Raw genomic sequence first — 22,167 nt, 5'->3', positions numbered from 1 at the left:
CTGGAGCGCAGTCGGCAGTAAGATCCTGTAAGCACGCCACGAACCGCAAAGCGTCTGAAGACACAGTTGGGCCACGTTGTGCAGGGGAATGGAATTGAAGGACCTTGAACGACTGGCACCAGAGGAGGCCGCACGAGACTGGAAGGGCCCGTTGCGCACACAGTTACACGAACAGTGCAGAAGCGCATCACGTGGGCCGCAGAGAGCCTCAACAAGCAATAGCCTTCGCATATAGAGATAGACTTAACAGCAGACAATCACTCGAACTTTCACAGAAGCATCTGGCGTGAGCGGTAGAGAGGAGAGTAAACGCGAAAAGGCATGGTCTAAGGGAGCACATTGTAATCATTGAGCCACCGGCTTTAGAGAGGACTACAGACACGTAGTGGGGGACCACCCTGAAGCCTGACCGCGCACCAGACAGGAAATCACTGTTGAAAAGGGCATCTGATACTCTCTGGGGATGCTGTTTGTAAAGAACCGGAGCGATGGGAATATCGGGACTCAAAGTTGCCAGAGTATGCAAAATACCCCAAGATGGGCAAGACGGACAGGCTGCAGTCTAAACTGCAATTCGAACTGCGTAAGACACCACCAAATCGGATGGTCCGCCAGAATGGGAGGAAACAGACGCGCTGGCGGAGCCGGATATCAAACAAATACTGCGAGCCATGTAACAGAGCTTTACAAACATAGATAACAAAATAGACGCCATTACATACAGGATGAACAGTATGGCGAAGCGAATAGATAAGCATGGTGATAGATTGGATGTGGTAGGGCAAAGAGTGTTGAACACTGAAGATACAATGCACACTGAAGTGGAGGGACATAAAACAATGGACAAGCTCCTTAAGACACTCCAATTTAAGGCAGATGTCTTAGAAGCCAGGTCACGGACGGATAACATCAGAATCCTAGGAATAGCAGAGTCAACAAGTATCAGCAACATGGAGCAATATGTGGAATGTTTACTAGTGGACCTCCTGGGCAGGAACACTTTCTCTGACCTATTTGTAGTGAAACGTGCTCACCTCTTGCTAGCGCCACGACCAGCACCAGGAGCAACCCCGAGACCAAGTATAGCGAGGCTCCTGAATTATAGGGACCGAGACGCAGCCTTTCTTTCTCTCCGTTCACCACCCTATGACATGTCGATTTCTTCCATTTTCTATCACTCCCATTCTCTTAATCAGCCTTGAGAAAGCCCTGGCCCCTGGGCGAAACACGTGTCGGCTGTTCTTTGTCCTGTCACATGTTTTCAAATAAAGAAGAAAAGACTACTGCAAACGAGCACTCAATGTTTTCTGCATATATGACGTCCAGAACAAAATTTGGGGAACGGAGTGCGTCCCATTAGGAAATCATTCTCAATCTTGTTGAAAATGGAGAATTGTTGCCCAGATGGGCGTGGCCCGTAGGCCAAGGGAAGGAGTCAAAAACCTGCTACGATGTTTATGTATGAGGAATATATGATAACGATCAAGACAATACTGTTGAGATATATAACGGACCGAAGAAGTCTCGAACCGGAGAGCAAGAGACTACATCCGTACCCGTCGGCGGAAAAAAACAATCTGCGATGACCATGCACAGTATTACCAAGAGGAGGAGTCACACAGCCTTGTGACTCAAAGAAAATATCTTGGGACAAAGACAACTTGTAATTATCCGAGCCCAAAACTAGATGGCGGACTTATGCAAAACATGTGTATCAATATCACACATGCCTCGAACATTAATGTTTTAGGCAATAACTTTCACAAGTTGTCTCCTATTGCAAATTTTTCACTTACCTACTCTACTTGATCTAGAATGCTGAATAGAATATCAGATGCATTTATTTCTTTATAAAACACCATGTTTTCATGAGAACTAATCTGTTTATATAGACAACTTTATAATTATGAAAATCCTGAAAAACTGTTTTTCAATTATCATTTGAAAAAATAGTGGTCATTTAGATCAACTAAGCTTACACAGGGTTTGCAACATTAGAAACAAGCAAAACCTGTTATAGCATTACGGTATAGTCAAGCAGACACATACCAATCCAAGGAGAATTTTGAAAACTGAACAGTGTAGCGGGGAGTGCTACGTCGTGGTCTGCGAGGTGATCGCTCCCGTCGAGGTGATATCTCTCTTGAACGCTTTCTTTGTGGTGTTCGAGATCTTCGCCTTTCCCTTTCTCTGCTTTTAAAAAATAGATAAATTCCTCATTTTAAATCAGTAGAATTATTTCACATAATATTTTTTGATAACAGACATCATGCATCAGGACAACTGGATGACAAAATTCATGTTCCTTTACTTAAAGAAGCACTGGCAAAGCCAATAGGTCTGGATGTTGACACTTACTGGCATAGATTTAATGGCCAAAGCGCTTTAAAACAACCTGAAAGCAGAGGGAAAGCAACAACGTCAATGGAGGTGGGTGGATGGAAAAAGAAACAGCAACAGAGACTCTACAAGGGCAAAAGAGGGTGGGGGGGTACTGAGCAGCAGTGGATGGAGGATGGGTGGGGAAAAGCAATGGAGGGAGGTCGGACGGACAGGCACTAAGCGATGGAAGCATGGTGGCTAGGTACTTAGCTGCAATAGAGGGAGGGTGGGCAGTTTACTACACAGCAACAAAAGAGGTTAATCGGTCAGCAAACGGCCACGGAGGGAGGGTGGGTCTCCACTAAGTGGCAAGAAATTTACCCAAGCATCAATGAATTGAGGGTGGGCTTATACTGCCGGCAACAAAGGTATGGTGGGCAGATGATGAGTGGCAACAAAGGGAGGGTGGGTGGATAGTGAGCGGTAACAAAGGGAGGGAGGGTGAACGGATACTGAGCGGAAACAAAGAGAGGGTGGGCGCATCAGTGGCGTAGCTACACCTACTGCCACCAGGGGTGGACCCTAAGTTTGCCGCCCGGTGCAGGAAAGACCAGGGGTTAGTGGCGGCCAAAAGCCAAATTGTTCAGGGGGGTGGGAGAGTGTGGAGGGTGGGCGTGGGCTTGCGGCCGATGGATGACTGGTTCTCGGGTGCGGGGGGGATAGTGGTAGCCGACAGAAACAACTTGCTCACCTCCGCTGCCCTCAAAATCAGTGCTGCCTGGAGCAGCAACGGAAGGTGGGGGGGGAATCGGGTACTGAGCGGCAACAGTGAGTGGGTCCTGAGCAGCAACAGAGGGTGGATGGGAAGGTACTGGGCGGCAACCGAGGGTGGGTGGGTACTGAGCGGTAACAGAGGGTGGGTGGGCAGGTAGTGAGTGGCAACAGATTCCTTAACGGCAACAGAGGGTGGGTGGGCCGGTACGGAGTGGCAACAAAGGGTGGGAGGATAGGTGGGCCGGTACTGAGCGGATATGGAGGATGGGTGGGCGGTTACTGAGTGGCAACGGAGGGTGGGGGGGTACTGAGCAGCAACAGAGGTTGGATGGGTGGGTACTGAGTGGCAACAGAGGGTGGCTGGGCAGGTACTGAGCGGCAACATAGGGTTGGTGGGTACTTGGAGCAACGTAGGGTGGGTGGGTACTGAGAGCAACGTAGGGTGGGTGGGTGGGTGCTGAGTGGCAACGTAGGGTGGGTGGGTGGGTACTGATCAGCAAGGGAGGGTCTACTGAGCGGCAAGGGAGGGTGGGTCGGCGGGTACTGAGCGGCAAGGAGAGTGGGTGGGCGGGTACTGAGCAGCAACGGAGGTGGGTACTAGACAGCAACAGAGGATGGGTGGGCAGATACTGAACGGCAACGGAGGGTGGGTGGGCGGCTACTAAATGGAAATGGAGGGTGGGTGGACAGGTACTAAATGGTAACGGAGGATGGGTGAGCGTTTACTTAGTGGCAATGGAGGGAGGCTGGTCAGGTACTAAATGGCAAGGGTGGTGAGTGGACAAAACTAAGTGGAAACAGACAGAGGGCGGGCGAACACTAAGCTGCAACTCTTACTAAGCAGCAACGAAGGGAGAGTGGGAGGTTACTAAGCTGCAACCAAAAGACGGTGGGTGGGTCCTAAGCGGTAACGTATACTAAGAGGCAACGATAAAGGGTGGACAGGTACTAAGCGGCAACTGAGAGAGAATAGACAGGTAGTAAGCAGCAATGGATACCAGTCCGCAACAGAGGGTGGTTGACCGCTTACTAAGCGGCAACAGGGGGAGGGTGGGCAGTCACTAAGCAGCAACAGAGGGCGGGTGGGTGATCAATAAGCGCCAAAGAAAAGAGGGTGAGTGAACAATAAGTGGCAATGGAGGGTGGTTGGGCAGTAGCTAAGCTGCGAGGGAGTGTGGGCAGTTACAAAGTGGCTGTGGAGGAAGGGTGGGGGGTTATTAAGCAGCAACGGAGGGAGAGTGATTGGTTTCTAAGTGGCATCGGAGGGGGGGTGGGAGGTCACTGAGTAGCAGCAGTCACTTAGCAACAGTGGAGGGAGAATGGGTGTTCACTAAGCAGCAGCGGAGGAATGGTGGGCAGGCATTACATGGTGGGAGTGTGAAATGGGAGAGGAGATAGAGGGTCCCCAGAGTACCTTAAATGATCATATAGATAGTGCCCAATTTCCAACTGCACTGTGATCTGGACATATATGTTTGTTTCCTTCTCCCCCTCTTCCCCTCCCACTGTCCCTCCCTTCCTCTCCCCTTGTCCTTTCCTCCAGTATCGGAAAGTGATTACCCCAAAGGTCTCCATGCCTGAATGGGGGCGATTAGATCACAGCAGCAAAGTTTAAGGGAATGTTCTTTTTTTTCTGGGGTGGGATGTATTGAGGGAGGGGTAATAAGGAAGGGCAAACATTTCTGTGAAAATATACCTATATCTACTCTTCTGCAAGGTTTGCTTTGTAAGTATGTATCTTTCTTGGTTGTGAACAAACATATGATACTGTTGATTGAAAAATTATTAGATCTGTATGAAAACATGAGAATTTTTGTACACTTGCTATGTAAAATGTACTAAAAAGTTATTCAAGAATGTACAATTTACTTGCAAACCTGAACGCTGAATAAAATATGTGTTAAAAAAAACAAAGTAGTGGGAGTGTGACCGTGCACTATGCAGCAACAGAGGGACAGTGGGCAGTTACTAAGCGGCAGGGGAGGGAGGAAGAGCGAGCACTAAGCGGCAACAGATCACTAAGTGGCAAAGGAGGTAGGGGGCATGCTCACTAAGTGGCAAAGGTTTATTCAGAAGCAACTTAGGGGGGCAGGGTTGAAGTTTGCAAAGCAGCAATGGAGGGAGGGAACGGGCAGTAAGCGGCAATGGAGGGAGGGGGGATGCACACTAAGTGGCAACGGACTGAGGGGTGGGCACTAAGCAGCAATGGAGGGAGAGCTGGTGCACATAAAGGGGCAACAGAGGGAGGGTAGGAGAGTAAGCAACTACAGGCACTACGTGGCAATTACAGGGAGGGATGGTGGGCACTCAATGGCAATGGAGGGAGAGGGCTTGGTCAGACACTAAGCAACAGAGGCAAAAGAGGCAGTGTGGGTTACGATAAAGCATCAGTGGCAATTAAGGAAGAGAAGAGTGGGCAGACACTAAACAGCAGCAGCAATAGAGGAAGGGTGGGCAGGAAAAAGCAACAGCAGCAATGGAGGGAGGGTGGGTGCTGAATAAGCAACAGGGGGAATTATGGCCTTGAGACCCTCATAGGTGAGGAGTTGCGCTTTACCAACCCCGATTGACTGATTGATTTATTGATTGATGGGAGGGTGGGCAGGGAATATGCAACAACAGGGTGGGTGGACACTGAACAACGACGCAAGTGAGGGAGTGGGTGCAGAAAAATAATCAGCCGAAATGGAGGAAGTGTATGAGTTAAAAAAGCAACTGCAATGGAGGGAACTGCAGTAGGGTGGGTCACTAAGCAACATGGACAACTGTGGGAAAAAGCAACAGCAAAAAGAAAGGGAGGATGGGTGGATGAAAAAGCAACTGCAGAAATGGAGGGAGGGCGGGTGAGGAAAAAGCAACTGAAGAAACAGGGACTGTGGGTGGGGAAAACGCAAAAGCAGCACCGAATAATAAGCAACAGCGGTATCTGGCTTCACAGCAAGAGCAGCAATGGAGGGAGAGCGGGTGAGGAAACAGCAGGAATGGAGATAGGGTGGGTGGAGGAAAATACAAAACCTGTAGTTAGGGAAAAAATAAACAGCTGAACTGGATGTCGGGCGGGTGGTGAAAAAAGCAACAGCTGTAATAGGCAGATGGGTAGAAGGTTCAGGGAGATAGGAGGGAATAGCACACCAGCAGGAGAAATTAATGTTGATCGTGGAATAGGAACACATGGGTGAGGAGCGAGCAGAGGACAAATCTGCATGGTGGGATGGGACGCAAGGGAAGAAGAACTCCGTGAGAGACAACAATGTGGAGCGCAGGATGGGGGGACAACAGAACAGAGAAGAGCAAACAACTTAGAGCACTGGCAGGAGAAAAGGAGCACACAAAGGAGACAGCTGGGAAACACATTGGAGTGCATCACGAAGAAGAAAATAAATAGTTCTCGAAAAGCGGACACTGGTGGAAGCATAGAAGGAGCCAATCAGAGAGAAAGTAAACAGGCTATGCTCCATGAGAGAAACGAACATCAAGTCAGATGAGGTAAAACAAACAAAGCCAGTGAATAGAAAGCAAGCAACTGTGAGTGACAAAACACAAAAGTAAGTAATGGGCAGAATGCATTCCTAGGTAAAATTTCAGCATGTTCCTAATGTCCTTGCAACCAGACAGCTGTGCTGTCTGTTAGGCTTCGACCTAAACCAGCTTACCTACGATCATCTCTTCTATTGGACGAAGGGTCCCCTCTCTCATTTCTGACACAAAATCGGGATGTCGGGTCTGATCTACGAGCGGGTTGAGGCTGTGGTATTATTCGAATAGGAGGCTGTAACAAACCAGCTAAAAATACAGAAAGTTAATAAACAGAGATTTACTAACTGATAAGCAATGTCAATTTTAAGAGTTTAGCTACTGATTTTGTGGCAATAAAATTAAAAGTGCTCAGAAGCGAGCAACTACCTTACTATTTTTATAACTGCAGCTACGGGTATGTATTTTTCTCACTACAAATTGAATCTTAGTGTAAAAAAAGATTTATTTTAAAATAAGATAATTTTGCTGTCTTCTACCACTTTTCTTGTAGTTAAGAGTCTTACTTAAAAGCATTTCTTTGTTCCAATATCCTTTTTCCTATTCAATAAAAGTAAAAAAACAGCCCTTAGACAAATTTACGCCATCAAATAGTACGTCACATCACAACTTGCACATTAACACTCAAATAATCTAGCCCCAATCTCCAACAATTTTAGAATCCATCAAAACAACATCCAATTCTACATGTTTGTACCATCTATTAGACGATTAAATCATCAATCCAGGTATCCAGCCATATTCAGGCTTTGGGGCAACCCTTGTTTATAATTTGTGCATGTTTTTGCAAGTGATCATGAATGTTTGTTTCATGTATCTTCCTAATAAATGAGTCATTGTGAACCTGTGACTTTCATTGCAGAGACACCTTTTATTTCAGTATGAAAACACGTGATATTGAGCATCAAGTGCAAGTTTTCAGCATACTCCTCTGTTCTGTAAATGTGTTGTGAAGTTAATAAAGCTTATGCAAAAACGAATTCATTGATGATAGGTTTAGAAGTTATTCGAGGGATGTCAAACTCTATACACACACACAACGAGAAGGGAAAGAGAATTCAGCAGGACCACTATGTCCCTGGGTGCTGCTTCTATCTACTCATATGATGAAGCATAACACTATCTAGTGTGTGAGGGCTGTATTAAAAACCAGTTGGTCTTCCCATATGAGTAGATAGAAGCAGCACCCAGGGACATAGTGGTCCCGCTGAATTCCCCTTCCCTCCTCATTGTGTGAATGTAGGTTGTAGTAGGGAGGACAAAGGGAAAGGTAGATAACCTCTTGCCCCGAACCCAGGCGGGTGTTTGTGTGTGTAAAATGTCAAACACTATGACAGTAGTTCCCCTTCATAATTATATTATTTTAATACCTTTTAAGCACTTTCTTTTATGCCTATTTATGTTTCTGTTGGTAGATAGCTGGAGGTTCTTAAACACATGCAGGATAGGTTGCATATTAGCTACAGTTTTCATTTTAGTTTGCCTTTCTTCACTTTAATCCACAGTCAGCATTTTTGTCGCCTTTCACAGAACTTGTGAACGTGGTATTCATGCCTAAACATCCTTGAAGCCTTTAGGCTCAGGCTGCACTGACTGATGCCAGGGTGAAATTTGTCCATGAACAAACATGTCTTTGCTCTCGAAATAGCTGGCACGCTATTCCAGACAGCCAATAAGTCTTGTGGTTCCAGGTATGCGCACCATCTTAAGAAATAGGAATATTATTTATTGATTATGTTAGAACTAGCATACTGTCTAAAGATAGCACAAATTGTGATAAAGATACCACCATGGTTCACTGTTTTCACAGTTCACGAAGCATTTAGCTGCTACCAATTTTTATCTTTTGTGATGTTATGATACAATATTGTGTACACCAGATTCAGTAATCTAACAATAACTACTTTAAAATAAATGTCAAAATGCATACCCAGTGTTGAGTGATCCTTGAGTGTGTAACTGATTAATGAAGGATTGTCTGGATTACCACTGTGTCCATGAACCTTTTATGGGACTGTTAGTAACCTAGAAAACACCACTCTTGTAGGAATGCTCAGTGAGTTGTGTGGGGCTGCAGTTCAAATGTTATTTGTTTCACATCGTGGCGCCTTGAACTAAGTTCCTGCACTTGTGGATTGGCAATCCAACCCCTGCAGACCTAGAGTAAAACTCAGGAATTGCCAACAATCAAACACACCCAAATCACCCTCTTCCATGACTTCAACCTCCCAACAACTTTAGTAAACCAAGAAAGATACAACATGCTCAAATTTAGCAACATACTCAACGTTGTTCAGGGCTCTTTCAAAGGCCACATCCTTGACCTAATTTTCTTAATATCAACAGCCATCCAACACAAACCATCCATAAATAAAATCTATTTTGGATACAGGAGGGTCTGCAGCGCTTATCCTCCTTGATTTGTTGGCGGCGTTCAACACAGTGGACCACGCCACCCTTATCGACCACCTTGAAAAATTGGGCATCACCGACAAAGCTCTTGACTTACTTAAGTAATTCTTAACAGATAGAGAGCACTCTTTCACGATGGGATACCTTACTTCAAAGCCTTTCTCCCTCCCGTGCGGGGTCCTCTCCTACTTTTCAATATCTATGTCATCAAACTCTCCTCTTTGATTAGATCATTTGGGTTTTCACCCACTTCGTATGCAGACGACACACAAATTATCGTCTCTGCATCAACCGAAGTAGAATTTAACACCTCCCAGTTTCACGACTGTATGAGAGCAGTCAGTAGCAGGATGGGCAAGCATTGCCTTAAATTGAACTTGGAGAAAACCGAGGTCATATTATTTGGCAATAAACCTTTATTCTGGAGCAAAGCATGTTGGCCTACGGAGTTGGGAACACTTCCCATCCCGGTCCAAAAAGTAAAATAATCTGGGCATAGTTATTGATAAGAAATTGAATCTTAACAAACATATTTCCTCGGTCATTTCTTCCAGTTTTAATAATTTGAGAATCGTTAAGAAAATTCTCCCGTTCATTCCCCTTGACGCCAGAAAGACAGTTATTTCAGTACTAATCCTTTCCAAATTGTATTACTGTAATGGTCTGTACATTAAGGTCCAAAAACTGTTTATTAGGAAATTACAGAGTATCCAAAACGCAGCAGCTAGGCTAATTCTAGACTTACCTAAATTTCACCCTGTCTCAGCTTGTATCAAAGAGCTACACTGGCTTACAGTGTCCAACCGGATCAAATTTAAGGCTTTGTGCCTTACTTACAAAGCTGTACACGATTCCGGTCCCAGGTTCCTTAAACAATCCCTCTCTTGGTATATACCTAAAACAGATCTAAGGTCTAAAAATAGTTTAATGATCTCGCACACTAGATTTAAGAGACTCAAGGGGGGGGGGGGGAGAGTTGTTTTTCTTCTGAAGCAGCAGCGCTTTGGAACAACCTACCCATAAATATCAAAGCAACTCCCACGTTACTGAGCTTTAGGAAACTTGTTAAAACGTGGCTTTTTAATGCCTAGCTGCCTTCGTTCCCTCAACACTTTAAACATCCTAATTCAGCGCCAAGACACCCTTGAGTAATCGTGCGCTTTTAAAGTATCTGTAACATAACATACCCCAGAACTGAACTAATCCCAACACCATTTTTAATGTCTTTCCAACACATTGAGGTCAACTCAAGGAGTACGGAAAATTTCAAGGACTGCTTGGAATTCCTGAAAAACCATATTAACTTCCATTCATCCAATAAACATATAGATTCAAATGTAAACTATTCGCATTGTGATGCTCCACGGACATCACCAACAATAAACACTTTCACAAACAGGGATGTAAATGGGAGACAAGCAAATTTCCCGATGCCCTCATGATAATTCTTTGCATAACACAGACAATTCATCACTTAAGCATTATACTATAACACAACCAATGAAGCAACAGAAATAGCATGCTCTTCATGTTTATCAAGCACTACATCAACTGTCTTACCCATCAGTTCCACACTCCAAACACAAGTGCTGTGCCATTAACATCTTCAGCAAAAAATACATATGATCCAACAGCACCAAGCATGCCTACTCCTCTCTGTCCCTCAATGATGACCCTGCAATCATTCAGATCTCAATAGCATTCTAAACCACCTGAAAGCCATCTCCTATGAAGGCAATATCATACCCTGGTCAAAGTCATCCCTGGAGAATATTTAACCATTTGTTCACCACTGCCACAGCCTCCCTAACTCAAGAAATCTTCCACAAAGTTCTCAAGACTTGCAAGATACACACACACTTGAACTAATCCACCTACATCCCAATGAACTGGCTAAGTGCCTACCCATCTACCATCCCTCAGCAACAGTATTGAAAATCTGTGCATAACTGCTAGATCACAACAAGCCTCTCCTGCATGACTAACAATGTGGGTTCAGATGATGCTGCAGTGCTTAATCAGCACCCTTACAAATCAAAGGCTACACCCTACTGATACCAGACTAAGTAAGATGACCCTCTGCCTCCTGATGCTTCAGGACCTATAAGCCTCATTTGACACAGTCTACCACTCCAACTTCATCTACACCCATAAGTCAAGAAAGTGATATATTGACACAGTTTTTTCTCCTGCCTATGTCATTGACATCATCAACATCCACAAGCACAGACAAGACACACATTTACTTGAAAGTCTCCTTTGCCCCTTAAGTCTAATGTGTTAAATATTGCCTGCAGCTCATCCAGTCCCAGACGTCCAGTTCCCACCTAAAAATGAACCCCTCCAATACCAAATTCTTCTGTTCATGAAAAGCAGAAAATAACCCCTAGTAAATACATGGATACAAGAACCCAAACACATTTAAATCCCAAACTATCTTGGACACCAGGTGAGAATATTTGGCTGTGCAAGGTGAGGTAAAGTAAATATGGGAGGGATTAGATAAATTCACTCGGACGATATATAGATAACAGTCACACAAGGAGGAAGATAAATCAGGCAACTTCTAACTTGGCTGTTAGAATGGGAAAGATCCCCTCTCTTGGTACTTCATTATATGCACAAGAGGGTATAAAGAAAGGTACTACTACAAGTAGGCATCAACCAAATCCTGGCCATCTATCTGGAAGCTTTGTATAAAAATGGCTAGGGTTAAATCTGGAGATCAGGTTCCACTGGATGGCCAGTCGAGAATGGCAGGAGGCAGCGGTGCCCACTCTCGCCTTTATTTTCCAACTTGGTGATAAAATCCTTATCAATACACCTTGGAAAGAATATGAAAGCTATGGGGCTTAAAGTAGGAGACTACATACATGTAGTTTCTATTTACATAGTCAACACCCTGGTCTATTTGATAAGACCTCAGATGTCAATCCTCATCTTATTGAAGGAAATGGAAGACTTCAGAATTGTGTCTGGCCTGAAGGTGAATAAAACAAAGACAGTGGAATTCCCATTAGCACGAATGGCAAATAAAAGCCCAGAGGAACTCCTGGAGCTAAGACTGAGGTGGGAACAGCATAGGTTCAGAAACCTGGTGATTCAGGTGGCACATAGCTCAGAAGAACCGTATAGTTACAATATGGGGAGAGTGACCCATGTCTTTAGAAAATCTGTAAATTTTTTAAGACAATACCAGCAGCCACTATAGATAGAGTAGCCATAGGGAATATGGTTCTTCTTCCCCTGTGTCTGTATAACTTGCAGAATTCGATATGTCTGATTGGTAGACCAACCTTTAAAACATTGGCCAGTATTTTCGTGTCATTGATAAGGGCGGGTAAAAAGAGCCAAGTGAGTCTGGAGACACTGAAAATTGATAGAGAAGTAGGAGCCTGGGACTCCCAGATCTGGAATCATACTATATTGCAGCAAAGCTGCAACATGTAGCACGATGGTGTTCTGTGGGTGATAACTGGGAGAAGAGACTACTTAGAGCAGATACAAATAACATGCCCATGCCCGTTTATCTCATGATGGGCCAAGCCCATCCAAAAGAAGCAACACAGATAGTGTTGCAGGTGACTCGGGCCTGGAAGACAACAATAAAGAGAATTCTGAACCTGCCACCTTTTCTATAGCTCTGAATATCGGGGGCCGTATTACGCATTGTCATTGTATGCGCTCGGTGCACCTTTTAAAAGGTGCACCCGGCGCAAACAATGAGAATGCGCCCCATTATGATGAATGTGCTGCCCCCAGGGCAGACCTTCATGTGAAAACATCGAGCGGCTGTTGGCAGCCACCTGTGTTTTCACAGTTCAGGCGGAAACCCGCCTACACTTTTAAAGGGGATTAGAGATCCCCTTGCAAGCGGGTGCAGTCAGTGACTGCACCTGTCTGCAAGGGGATGTCTGGGGGGTCCATAGGACCCCCATTCTCCCCTCCAGAGGGCTGCTCTCAGGGGGCGCACTCACACAGAGATTCTTTGGCCTCTGCACCCACGTCTGTAATATGGCGCTGGTGCAGAGGCAGAGGAATCCCCTCATTTGCATAGGGCACACCTCTTTTCAAATGAGGAAGCGCCCCTTGATGGTAGCGCAGGTGCAAGTGTTCCAGCGCTATCGGTATTACTGAAGGGGACGCACAAGCGTCTGCGCCTCCTTCTGTAATACCAAATCGATCCAGGGGAGCGGAAAGCTGGTGCAAATGCCTGTTGCGCCCCCGGGACCTTACTGTAATATGGCCCCTGGTGGTTAAAACCCTTCTCTGCAGTCAAACAAGCAATACCTCTGGCCCAATGAAGAAAATGTTGCTGGGGAATTGGATGCTGCAGACAAGTTCCTCACGTTCAAGGATGCACATGAGACATTTGAACACGGTCAAGTCCTATAAAATACTAATCTAAGAAATGTAACTAGAGAAATATGGACTACCTTCCCAGCCCTGCCACAGCATTCTGCCACATTAGAATTCATGCTGGAGCAAAATCTGTGTTGCAAAACTGATAAAGATTTGCCCCCGCTACGCTATGATGAAAAAGGATTTTGCTTTGCTAGATCCATGGCGACAAAGTCATCCTGGTCACTCAGATGACATGCTATTCTTTCAGATATAAGACCGCATCTCAAATAGATTTTTTTTAATTAATAATCTGTTATCTAGAAACAAGACGGAGATTATCTCCAATGCCTTTTCCGCTCATTCTGCCATTTCTATTAAAATTCATATGAAGGGAACACAGCTCCGAAATACTAGGCGCTGGTGCTTCGATAAATCTCTTCTTTAAGATGTGGAGTGGTTTACTGAAATGTAGTCTTTTATTTATTTATTTTTTCCAAGAAAATCGTTTTAATAACATTTTGTTGCTTTTTTTTATCATGGGATCCACTTGTTTGGGAACTTGAGGATGTATGCACTGTACAAAAGCAGCAATCAGTTCTGCCACCGGTAGTGGAGCTCCTTGTATTCCTTCCTGCTAGTGCTGCCAATCGTCAATTTCGACAACGAAAGGTTCTCTCACATTGATTTTTCCACTGTTAACAATGACGCAGTCTTGCAAGGGGTGATCCTGTTCATCTGTCGGTTGAAATTCTATTGAATGCACCGCGGACATGCCCTCCAGGATTTTGCCAAACACCACGTGTCTCCCGTCCAGCCAAGAAGGTTTATTTGTAGTTATAAAGAACTGTGACCCATTGGTATCAGGCCCGGCATTAGCCATACTGCTCCAGCCAATCCCGTAGTGTTTCAGCTTGAAGTTCTCATCTGGGAATGTTTTTCCATATATGCTACCTCCAATTCCATCTCCAGCCTCATAGTCTCCTCCTTGGATTATAAAATCTTTAATAACTCTGTGAAATGTAGATCCCTTGTAGCCATATCCTTTCTCTCCAGCTGCCAGTGCGAGGAATTTCTCTACTGTTTTGGGTACTACTTTTCCAAATAAACCAATTACATTTCTTCCAATTTCTTGGTCTCCTATGTTAATGTCAAAAAACACCTTGTTCGTGACGGTGGGATCCCGCTCCTTCAGGACGCACGCACCCGGGGGATGCTGCAGGAAGAGCGCCAGGAGAAGCAGTAACACTGAGGCCCAGTTGCTCCTAGGGCGGAGTGAACCCATTCCCGCGGGAGCGGCGGCGACCAGCACTGCCGGAGCAAGGATACAGGAAATGTAGTCTTTTATAAAGCATTTTTTTTTTTAAATCAATGAGAACACAGCGTCTATCTTTTCTGTGTGGGAAGCTTTTAAAGCAGCCTTTAGAAGGCAGGTAATAGCATAAACATCGGCGCTGCGGAAACAACGCTCTCAGGAGATGCTTTCCCTACAGGAGGCAGTTGAAAAAGTTAAAGCTATTTTAAAGACAGGTCTGAATCTCAAGAGATGCGTTTCCTTCAAGATCTAGCAGAAGCTAAAGATAATCTCAGGCAATTTTCTTTTATCTTCAGGTAATTAAGGGGAGCAAGGCCTATAAACAAAAACTTTACGAAGAGAGTCAACATAAAGGACGCTATCTTGCCTTGTTAATAAAAACTCAGAATAGTCAAAATATAATTTCTCAGATTAGAGATCCGGTCCTGGATACAATTGTAGATTCCAATGAGGAAATTGTGGGTTTTTTTTAACGACATTTCAAAATGACATAGGAGGAGACGCATGAAATTACCCAAACATCACTTATAAACTATTTTGCATCTTTAGAAATGCCTTCTATCTCTAAGACTGTACAGGATTCTCTTGATAAATCTATTTCACAAGATGAAGTCAGTAATGTATTGAAATCTATAGCCCATGCCAAAGCACCGGTAACAACGGTATCCCTGTTGAAGTTTTTAAGATTTTTTAACCTTTGCTTTTATCTTTTCTAACTAAATTATAAAATTTGATAAAAAATGGTGAACCAATATCTAAAAATGTTAAGGAAGCGGTTAAGGTCTGTTTTCTTAAGAAAGATAAGGACCCTACCGCTGCTGGTTCATACAGACCCATAAGTCTTTTAAATATAGACTATGGACGCCCATTTTACTTGCTGCATCTGCTCCTTGCTGGGGGCCAGGAGCACAGGACAGGACCACATGCACAAGCATTCCCTGCGGCGTGCCTGCCGTTGACGTCATCCACAGTGCCAGGAGGCGCTTCAAAAGCCGTTGAGGGCTCCCGCGCGGACAGAGCCAGGGCAGGGCCACCCCCCCCTGGTTTCATCGCAGCAGCAATTCAGGAACTGTAAGTGTTGCATGATATGACTTTTGGGCCTAACCTGGAGCATTCTTGGTTCCTTTAATTTTCCTTTACCCTCCACTGAGTGGCCACCACAGTGGGCAAAAGGAAAGCATCTGACAAAGGCCTGGGCCCCGGTAGTATAAGGAAAATCCTGTGTCAAGCAGCAGAAAACTGCACTTTAACCGAAATTGACGAGCTAATGGAGGAGGTTGCGGTTCTTCTAGCCCCCCAATCAAGACCACCAAGTTCAAAAATCAAGAGAAAGGAAAAATGTCCTATAGGGAATCATCCCATAAAACCCAAAAGTATTGCCATCTACTTTGGGACCCATCCAGCTCCAAATGCAGTTGCCATCGTCTCTAATCAAAGTCCGTCCACAGTGCATCAACAACAATCCACTGTCTCTACGGCTGACCTTCCAAATAATAGCGAAGACGACTTCGTTATTAATGTCGACTGTAGGAATAAATATTTGCCACAGGGTAAAAATGAGATCGTAGGCAACGACCCCACACATCCACCCAGTGCGGAGATTGTAACAGCGGCATGTCCCTCCTCGTCAACATTGGGCTTGGTGGATCAATTGAAAATCATCAGGGAGGAAGTTAAATCCCTAAAGGCGACTATCAAAAGGATGGCCAATAGAATAGCTGAAAAATTGGATCCATTCTTTCATACTGTATTGGCTTTGGGAGCAAGTACATCAACAACCCCACAAAGGAACACTGGTGCCGAAAGAACTGAACAAAATGAGCCACATAAGAGCCCCACAAATGGGGAATGTAGGAGAGTGGCATCGACTGCATAGTTGCCCCCAACTTTTTGCTGATGTTTTTACTGTTTTATGACTCTAGCCAGGCTGTGGCCCTGCTATCCAGGACCCCAGCCTATCTGCTTCCTCTCTTAAACGATGTGAGTACCCTAGGTACAACTCAATTGGATACTGAGGATACCCTGGCAGTCCCTTGTAGATGGTACCCAGGGCATGGGTCCCTCAGTAGGCCTACCATGGCTGCAGCACTTATTGTGTCACCCTGGGACAGACTGACACCACCAGGCCACTACTGTAGTCTGGGCAAGGTGGTGCTAGCACCCCTTACAGGGATATAGGTACCCTATATCCCACCCCATTACAACACATATACTCTCATAGGTCACCCCTATAGCAGGCCTTGCTAATCCTACAAGGCAGGGTGCTGAGGTATGTGTGAGGGGGGACCCCTACCTGAGTAGGGCCTCTCTGCAACCTTCGGAAAATCATTGCTGGGTTGATTGTAGTATAGCCATACCATATACTCTTAACCGCATTATAAGTCTATCGCGATAGCGTGATAACTTGAGAATGGTTACACAGAACCATTTCGTGTTTGGTGTCAAACATGTAGGAATTCTACCCCCAGTCCAGCCATGGGCATGAGGGCACGATTCCCCCCTGCTAGAGGGGCGATATGGGAAAAGCGGCAGAATTTAGACGCCAATTTAAAAGTGCACACGTAGTACAAAATGGCAACTACCCTCCACCCACACGACTCTGGCTGGCTGTTGCTGGGTAAAATCCCAGCCTCGCCAGCTGGACAATAGGGCTCCTGTGGCAGGGAGGTGCTAGCACCTCCCCAGACAGGGTATGTGGATTGGAACTGGGTGGGTGCACCATATGTTGCCTTTCAGAGTTGCACGTAGGCTGCTACAGCGCCTACATTCTGCATACACCGCCTGGAACCGGTTCAGGGGCATCCTGCCCATCGCCCAGGCGGGAAACACACAAAGGGGAGTGGGTGTAGCCACCCTTTCCCGCCTCAACTCTCATTGGTAGGCTCTGATCTGGACCCTCCCCTAATCTTGGGGATAAAGGTGAATACTGTGTCCCCAGAGCCTCAGATTAATCTTGGACTTCACAGACTTGACCATTGATGAGCTGCTGCCCAGCTGACTGAAGAAATCTCCCTTGGGGTAAAGGAGTTACCCCCCTGCTTGGCAGGCACCTGAAACACTGCAAGTGACCCGGTTGGGAACTTCGCTGCTCCTACGGACTTCGTCGACTCCCAGCAACCTTGAGGTGGGTTTCCTAAGCATCCCAGAGGCCAGTGAGTGTGCACAGCAAGTCTGAGCACCGTGGACCGCGTGGGTGCCGAGATTCCCAATACCCCAGGACACCGGCCACCTCTTGCATAGCACACGACCCTGACCAGTGGGGAAGTTGTGCTTTGGCCCATTTTTGAGCCAACCACCTAGCAGCAATTGTGCCAAAGATCAGCACCCTAGCCCCCTCCGGTGGCCCGTGGGCTCCCTTTTACGCACTCCATTTTGCTGCCTTCCGCGGTCCCTTGTCTCTCGACTTTTGGGCCCTAGCGGAGGACAATCTCGACTTCCAAGAGTTCCCCTGGTTGCTCCAGGCCTGCTCTACAGTCTCTCCAAAGGAGACCTCTCACAGACCTCGTGGGTCTGCACCAGTAGCTGATTTGTTCATCTTGCGTGGGTTGCGGTTGCCAAGGCTTAGTGGATCCAATCCTGACACTAATACCGCAGCGACCCTCATCCGACGTGGGACAGTCGCCCTCCAGAAGCTGGCCTTCCTTGAAGCCTCCCGGAGCCCGTGGCTGCAGATCCAAGCTACACCTCTTTCCACTTGAAGCACCCGACATTGAAGGGCTCTTTCCTTTGAGCTCCCTGGTCACTGTGCCGTGACCCAGACTCTGTCCCCTCTGCTTTCAGGTTCTTCTCTACAAGATCTACAACTGGAATCTTCACGGCATCATCAACGCTTTTGGCTAGCAGCAGTTTTGTACATTTTCCCATTGAAAATCAGCCCGCGACCCGACATCGAAAACGACCTATGCACCCGGCTTCCCAGGGGCAGGTAACAGTGGTACCTCGGTACTCCCGTGGTAGTGGGCTCCTCAAAAGCTTAACTCTAATTTTTTAACTTTGAACTCCTGCTAGAAGTGTCTTTAATCTGTTTAAATCAAACCGCGACATTCTCCATAGGCTTTAATAGAGATCCCGATAGCAGCTATTTCCACTGCACGCGCCTCCCGTGGGTCCCCTTCCTCATAACCTGGGGTGGATTCTTAAGGGGCCAGCGATCCCAAATGCTCTAGGCATCGTCTGTAGAATTGACGTGGTTCTTATACCACTTTTTAAATATATGGTTTGGTCCCCCCCTGGGGCCCTATGATTCCAGTGCTATTTATTGTATCTATCAATGCTTGTTTGAATTGTAACTTTGCCTCAGCCTCATAAAGAGACTTGTGGGATTCTGTCTAGAATAAATACATATATTTTATATATATACCTGTGTGGACTACTCTTTCATTTGGTCATTCAAGAGGTTATCTATGGTAAAACAATAAGCTTACCACTCCTTCAAGACTTAGCCTGAAGGCTGCTCTCCACAGCTACCACTAGGATAGCTTTCTTTAAAGGTTGTCTTAAACCTATCATCAATAAGTCGAATTGGACTGGTGCAAGGTGTCCCCTATAACTAGGAGACAGCATATGCCGGGCCAACTTCTCACAGGGAAGATTATCAGCACACTGAGCCGCATAAAAATATCCCTATCCACAACCAAGGGCAAAGCAGAAACTCCACTCTGATGCTGACAATTTACCCAAACGTAACTATGCCCCACCAAGGGATACGACACCGCTTACCAAATCTATGACGTCACACAATGCAGCTTTGAACTGTAACTCCTATACCTCTCCCACAAAGAAAATCTATAGAGGTGGCACTAATGAACAAGTTACTTACCTTCGGTAACTATATATCTATAAGAAACAGTAGTTAGTGATAGATTTCTTACCTTAGAATTACTCCCAGGCGTCAGACTGGATCAGGAAAGTTTTCGTCAGCAGTACCCCTGCGCGTCGGAAGGTGGCGTCGTGCGGCTCCGCGTCCGTCGTTGGCATCGTTGTCGCCAAGATGATGTTGCAGCAGCTACTTAGACACCACTCTCGCCGCGCTGACGTCAGTTCTGTACACGACTTTAAGCGCCAGGAACGCAGAGCCATGCAAGATACTGACCACTGGTGCCTTGAAATTAGGGCCCTAAAGAACAAGTTACTTACCTAAGGTAACAATATATCTGTAAGTAACATTAGTTAGTTAGATTCCTTACCTTAGAATATCCCCAGGCGTCAGGCTGGATCCGGAAAGATTTTTCGTCAGCAATACCCTTGCGCGTCACTAGGCGTCCTCTGCGGCTCCGCGTCGGTGTCGTGATTGCCGGGATCACGTTGTCGGAGTACTTAGAGGCCACCCTCGCGCGCTGACGTCAGTTCTTGTACATAGCTTTCTGCGCCAGGAATGCAGAGCCATGCAAGAAACTGACACAGGTGCCATGAATCTAGGGCCCTGAAAGGGATGACCTTAACCCTAGATATCAGTTCGCAGAACGGGGAAGATGGGTAGGGCGGTAAGGAATCTAACTAATGTTTCTTACAGATATATCGTTACCGAAGGTAAGTAACTTGTTCATCTGAAAGAAACACGTTAGATTCCTTACCTTAGAATAGATACCCCAGCAATACCAACCCCGGTGGTGGGTCTGCGAACCAAGATCACACCAGGAAGTCCTGGAGAACGGAACGGTCAAAGAAGCAGGCTCTCCGGACTTGGCTGTCCAGGCAGTAATGCTTAGCAAACGTGTGCAGCGAGGCCCACGTTGCTGCCTGACAAATGTCCTGCAGAGGGACTCCCCGTCCCAGGGCAGTAGTAGCCGCTGTGGCCTGAGGGGAATGGGCCCTCAGCCCCACAGGAGGTTCCTTCTTAGCCAAGGAATAACCGGCCTTAATGCACAAAACGACCCACCGAGAGATGGTCCGCTTGTGCACTGCCCGCCCCTTCTTAGCGCCCACGTAGCCAACGAAGAGTTGGTCATCCACCCGGAACAGTTTCATGCGGTCCAGATAGGAGAGCGCACGTTTTGGGTCCAGATGGTGGAGCCTCTCTTCCTCTTTCGAGGGATGCGGAGGCGGAAAGAAGGTGGGCAATGTAACAGACTGGCTGATGTGAAAGGCAGTAACCACCTTACGGAGAAAGGAAGGACGAGTCCTGAGAACAACCTTGTCCGGATGGACTGAGAGGAAAGGAGGTTAAGAAGAAAGAGCCTGGAGCTCACTCACTCTTCTGGCAGAGGTGATGGCAACCAGGAAAGCAGTCTTAAGAGTGAGAAGACGAAGAGGACAATTATGAAGTGGCTCTAAAGGAGCGCACATCAGATAGGTTAACACCAGGTTCAAGTCCCACTGAGGCATTACGTAAGGGACAAGAGGAAACATGTGAGTAATGCCTTTAAAGAATCTAGCAACAACAGGGGATTTGAAAAGAGAAGGCTGATCAGGAAGACGTAAGAAGGCAGAAACAGCTGAAAGTTATCCCTTGAGGGTGCCCAGAGCAGAGCCCTGCTGGGCCAGGGAAAGAAGAAAGAGGAGGACTTCAGAAAGAGGAGCGGAAAGGGAATCCACAGCCTTTGCTGTGCACCATGCCACAAATTTGTTCCACCTGCAGGCGTATACCGTTTTAGTGGAGGGACGCCTGGCTGCCAGAATGACATCACAGACTTCAGGAGGCAAGTCAAATGGCATCTACTGTCGCCGCTCAATCTCCACGCATGGAGGTGGAAGCTGGACAGGTTCAGGTGGAGGACCGTCCCCTGCTGCTGCGACATAAGGTCCTCCTGAAGAGGCAGTCGAATTGGGGGATCGATTGACAGACTGAGTAGCTCAGGATACCAGTATCTTCGTGCCCAATCCGGAGCCACAAGGATGACTTGGGTCCGGTCGTGCCTGATCTTCTTCAGCACTCTGGGCAGAAGTGGTATAGGCGGAAAGGCGTACAACAGACCGCAACTCCACTCGCGACAAAAAGAGTCTCCGAGCGAGTGCTGCCTTGGAAATTCCAATGCACATAACTGATGACATTGCGCGCTCTCTTTGGTGGTGAATAGATCTAACCAAGGCTCTCCCCACTGCCGAAAGAGGCCTTGCGCCACATCCGAGTTCAGACGCCATTCTTGAGCCATCATGCACCGGCAGCTGAGTTCGTCCGCCCTGGCGTTCATAGAGCCCGCCAGGCGTTGAACCACCAGGGTAATGCCCTGATGTTTCAGCCATGTCCAGAGGCGCAGAGCCTCCTGACAAAGGGTCCACAACCCCACCCCGCCCTGTTTGTTGCAATACCACATGGTGGTGGTGTTGTCCGTGAACACCTGCACTACACTTCCCCGAACAGAGGGAAGGAATGCCTTCAGTGCAAGCCGGATCACCCGCAGCTCTAATAGGTTGATATGGAGCCGGGACTCCACCGGAGACCAGAGGCCTCTGATCTCCGCCTCTCCCATGTGGCCCCCCCATCCCAGGAGGGACGCATCCGTCACCACTACATGCTCTGGTTGGGGTAG

The 22,167-nt window shown here is 46.7% G+C and overlaps 1 protein-coding gene and 1 pseudogene across 5 annotated transcripts in view; both read right to left on the bottom strand.

Moving 5' to 3' along the window:
* The window catches only part of CCAR1 (cell division cycle and apoptosis regulator 1), a 2,209,777-nt gene that overhangs the window by 1,584,908 nt on the left and 602,702 nt on the right, over nucleotides 1-22,167 (bottom strand). For 4 of the 5 annotated variants that reach the window (XM_085603559.1, XM_085603562.1, XM_085603561.1 and 1 more), the window contains 2 exons: nucleotides 6,750-6,879; nucleotides 2,050-2,193 (listed from right to left, as the gene is read on the bottom strand). In XM_085603559.1, the coding sequence (XP_085459685.1) occupies nucleotides 2,050-2,193; nucleotides 6,750-6,879 (274 nt within the window). The remainder of the gene's footprint in view (nucleotides 1-2,049; nucleotides 2,194-6,749; nucleotides 6,880-22,167) is intronic. The other variant, XM_085603560.1, reaches the window with a different exon arrangement.
* On the bottom strand, nucleotides 14,021-14,668 carry LOC146867117 (peptidyl-prolyl cis-trans isomerase C pseudogene; annotated as a pseudogene).

This window comes from Triturus cristatus, chromosome 1_2, assembly GCF_964204655.1.
Source record: "Triturus cristatus chromosome 1_2, aTriCri1.1, whole genome shotgun sequence".
Taxonomy (NCBI): Eukaryota; Metazoa; Chordata; class Amphibia; order Caudata; family Salamandridae; genus Triturus; species Triturus cristatus.
Note: the sequence above shows the minus strand (reverse complement) of the source record. Positions and strands in the feature narration are given on the sequence as shown.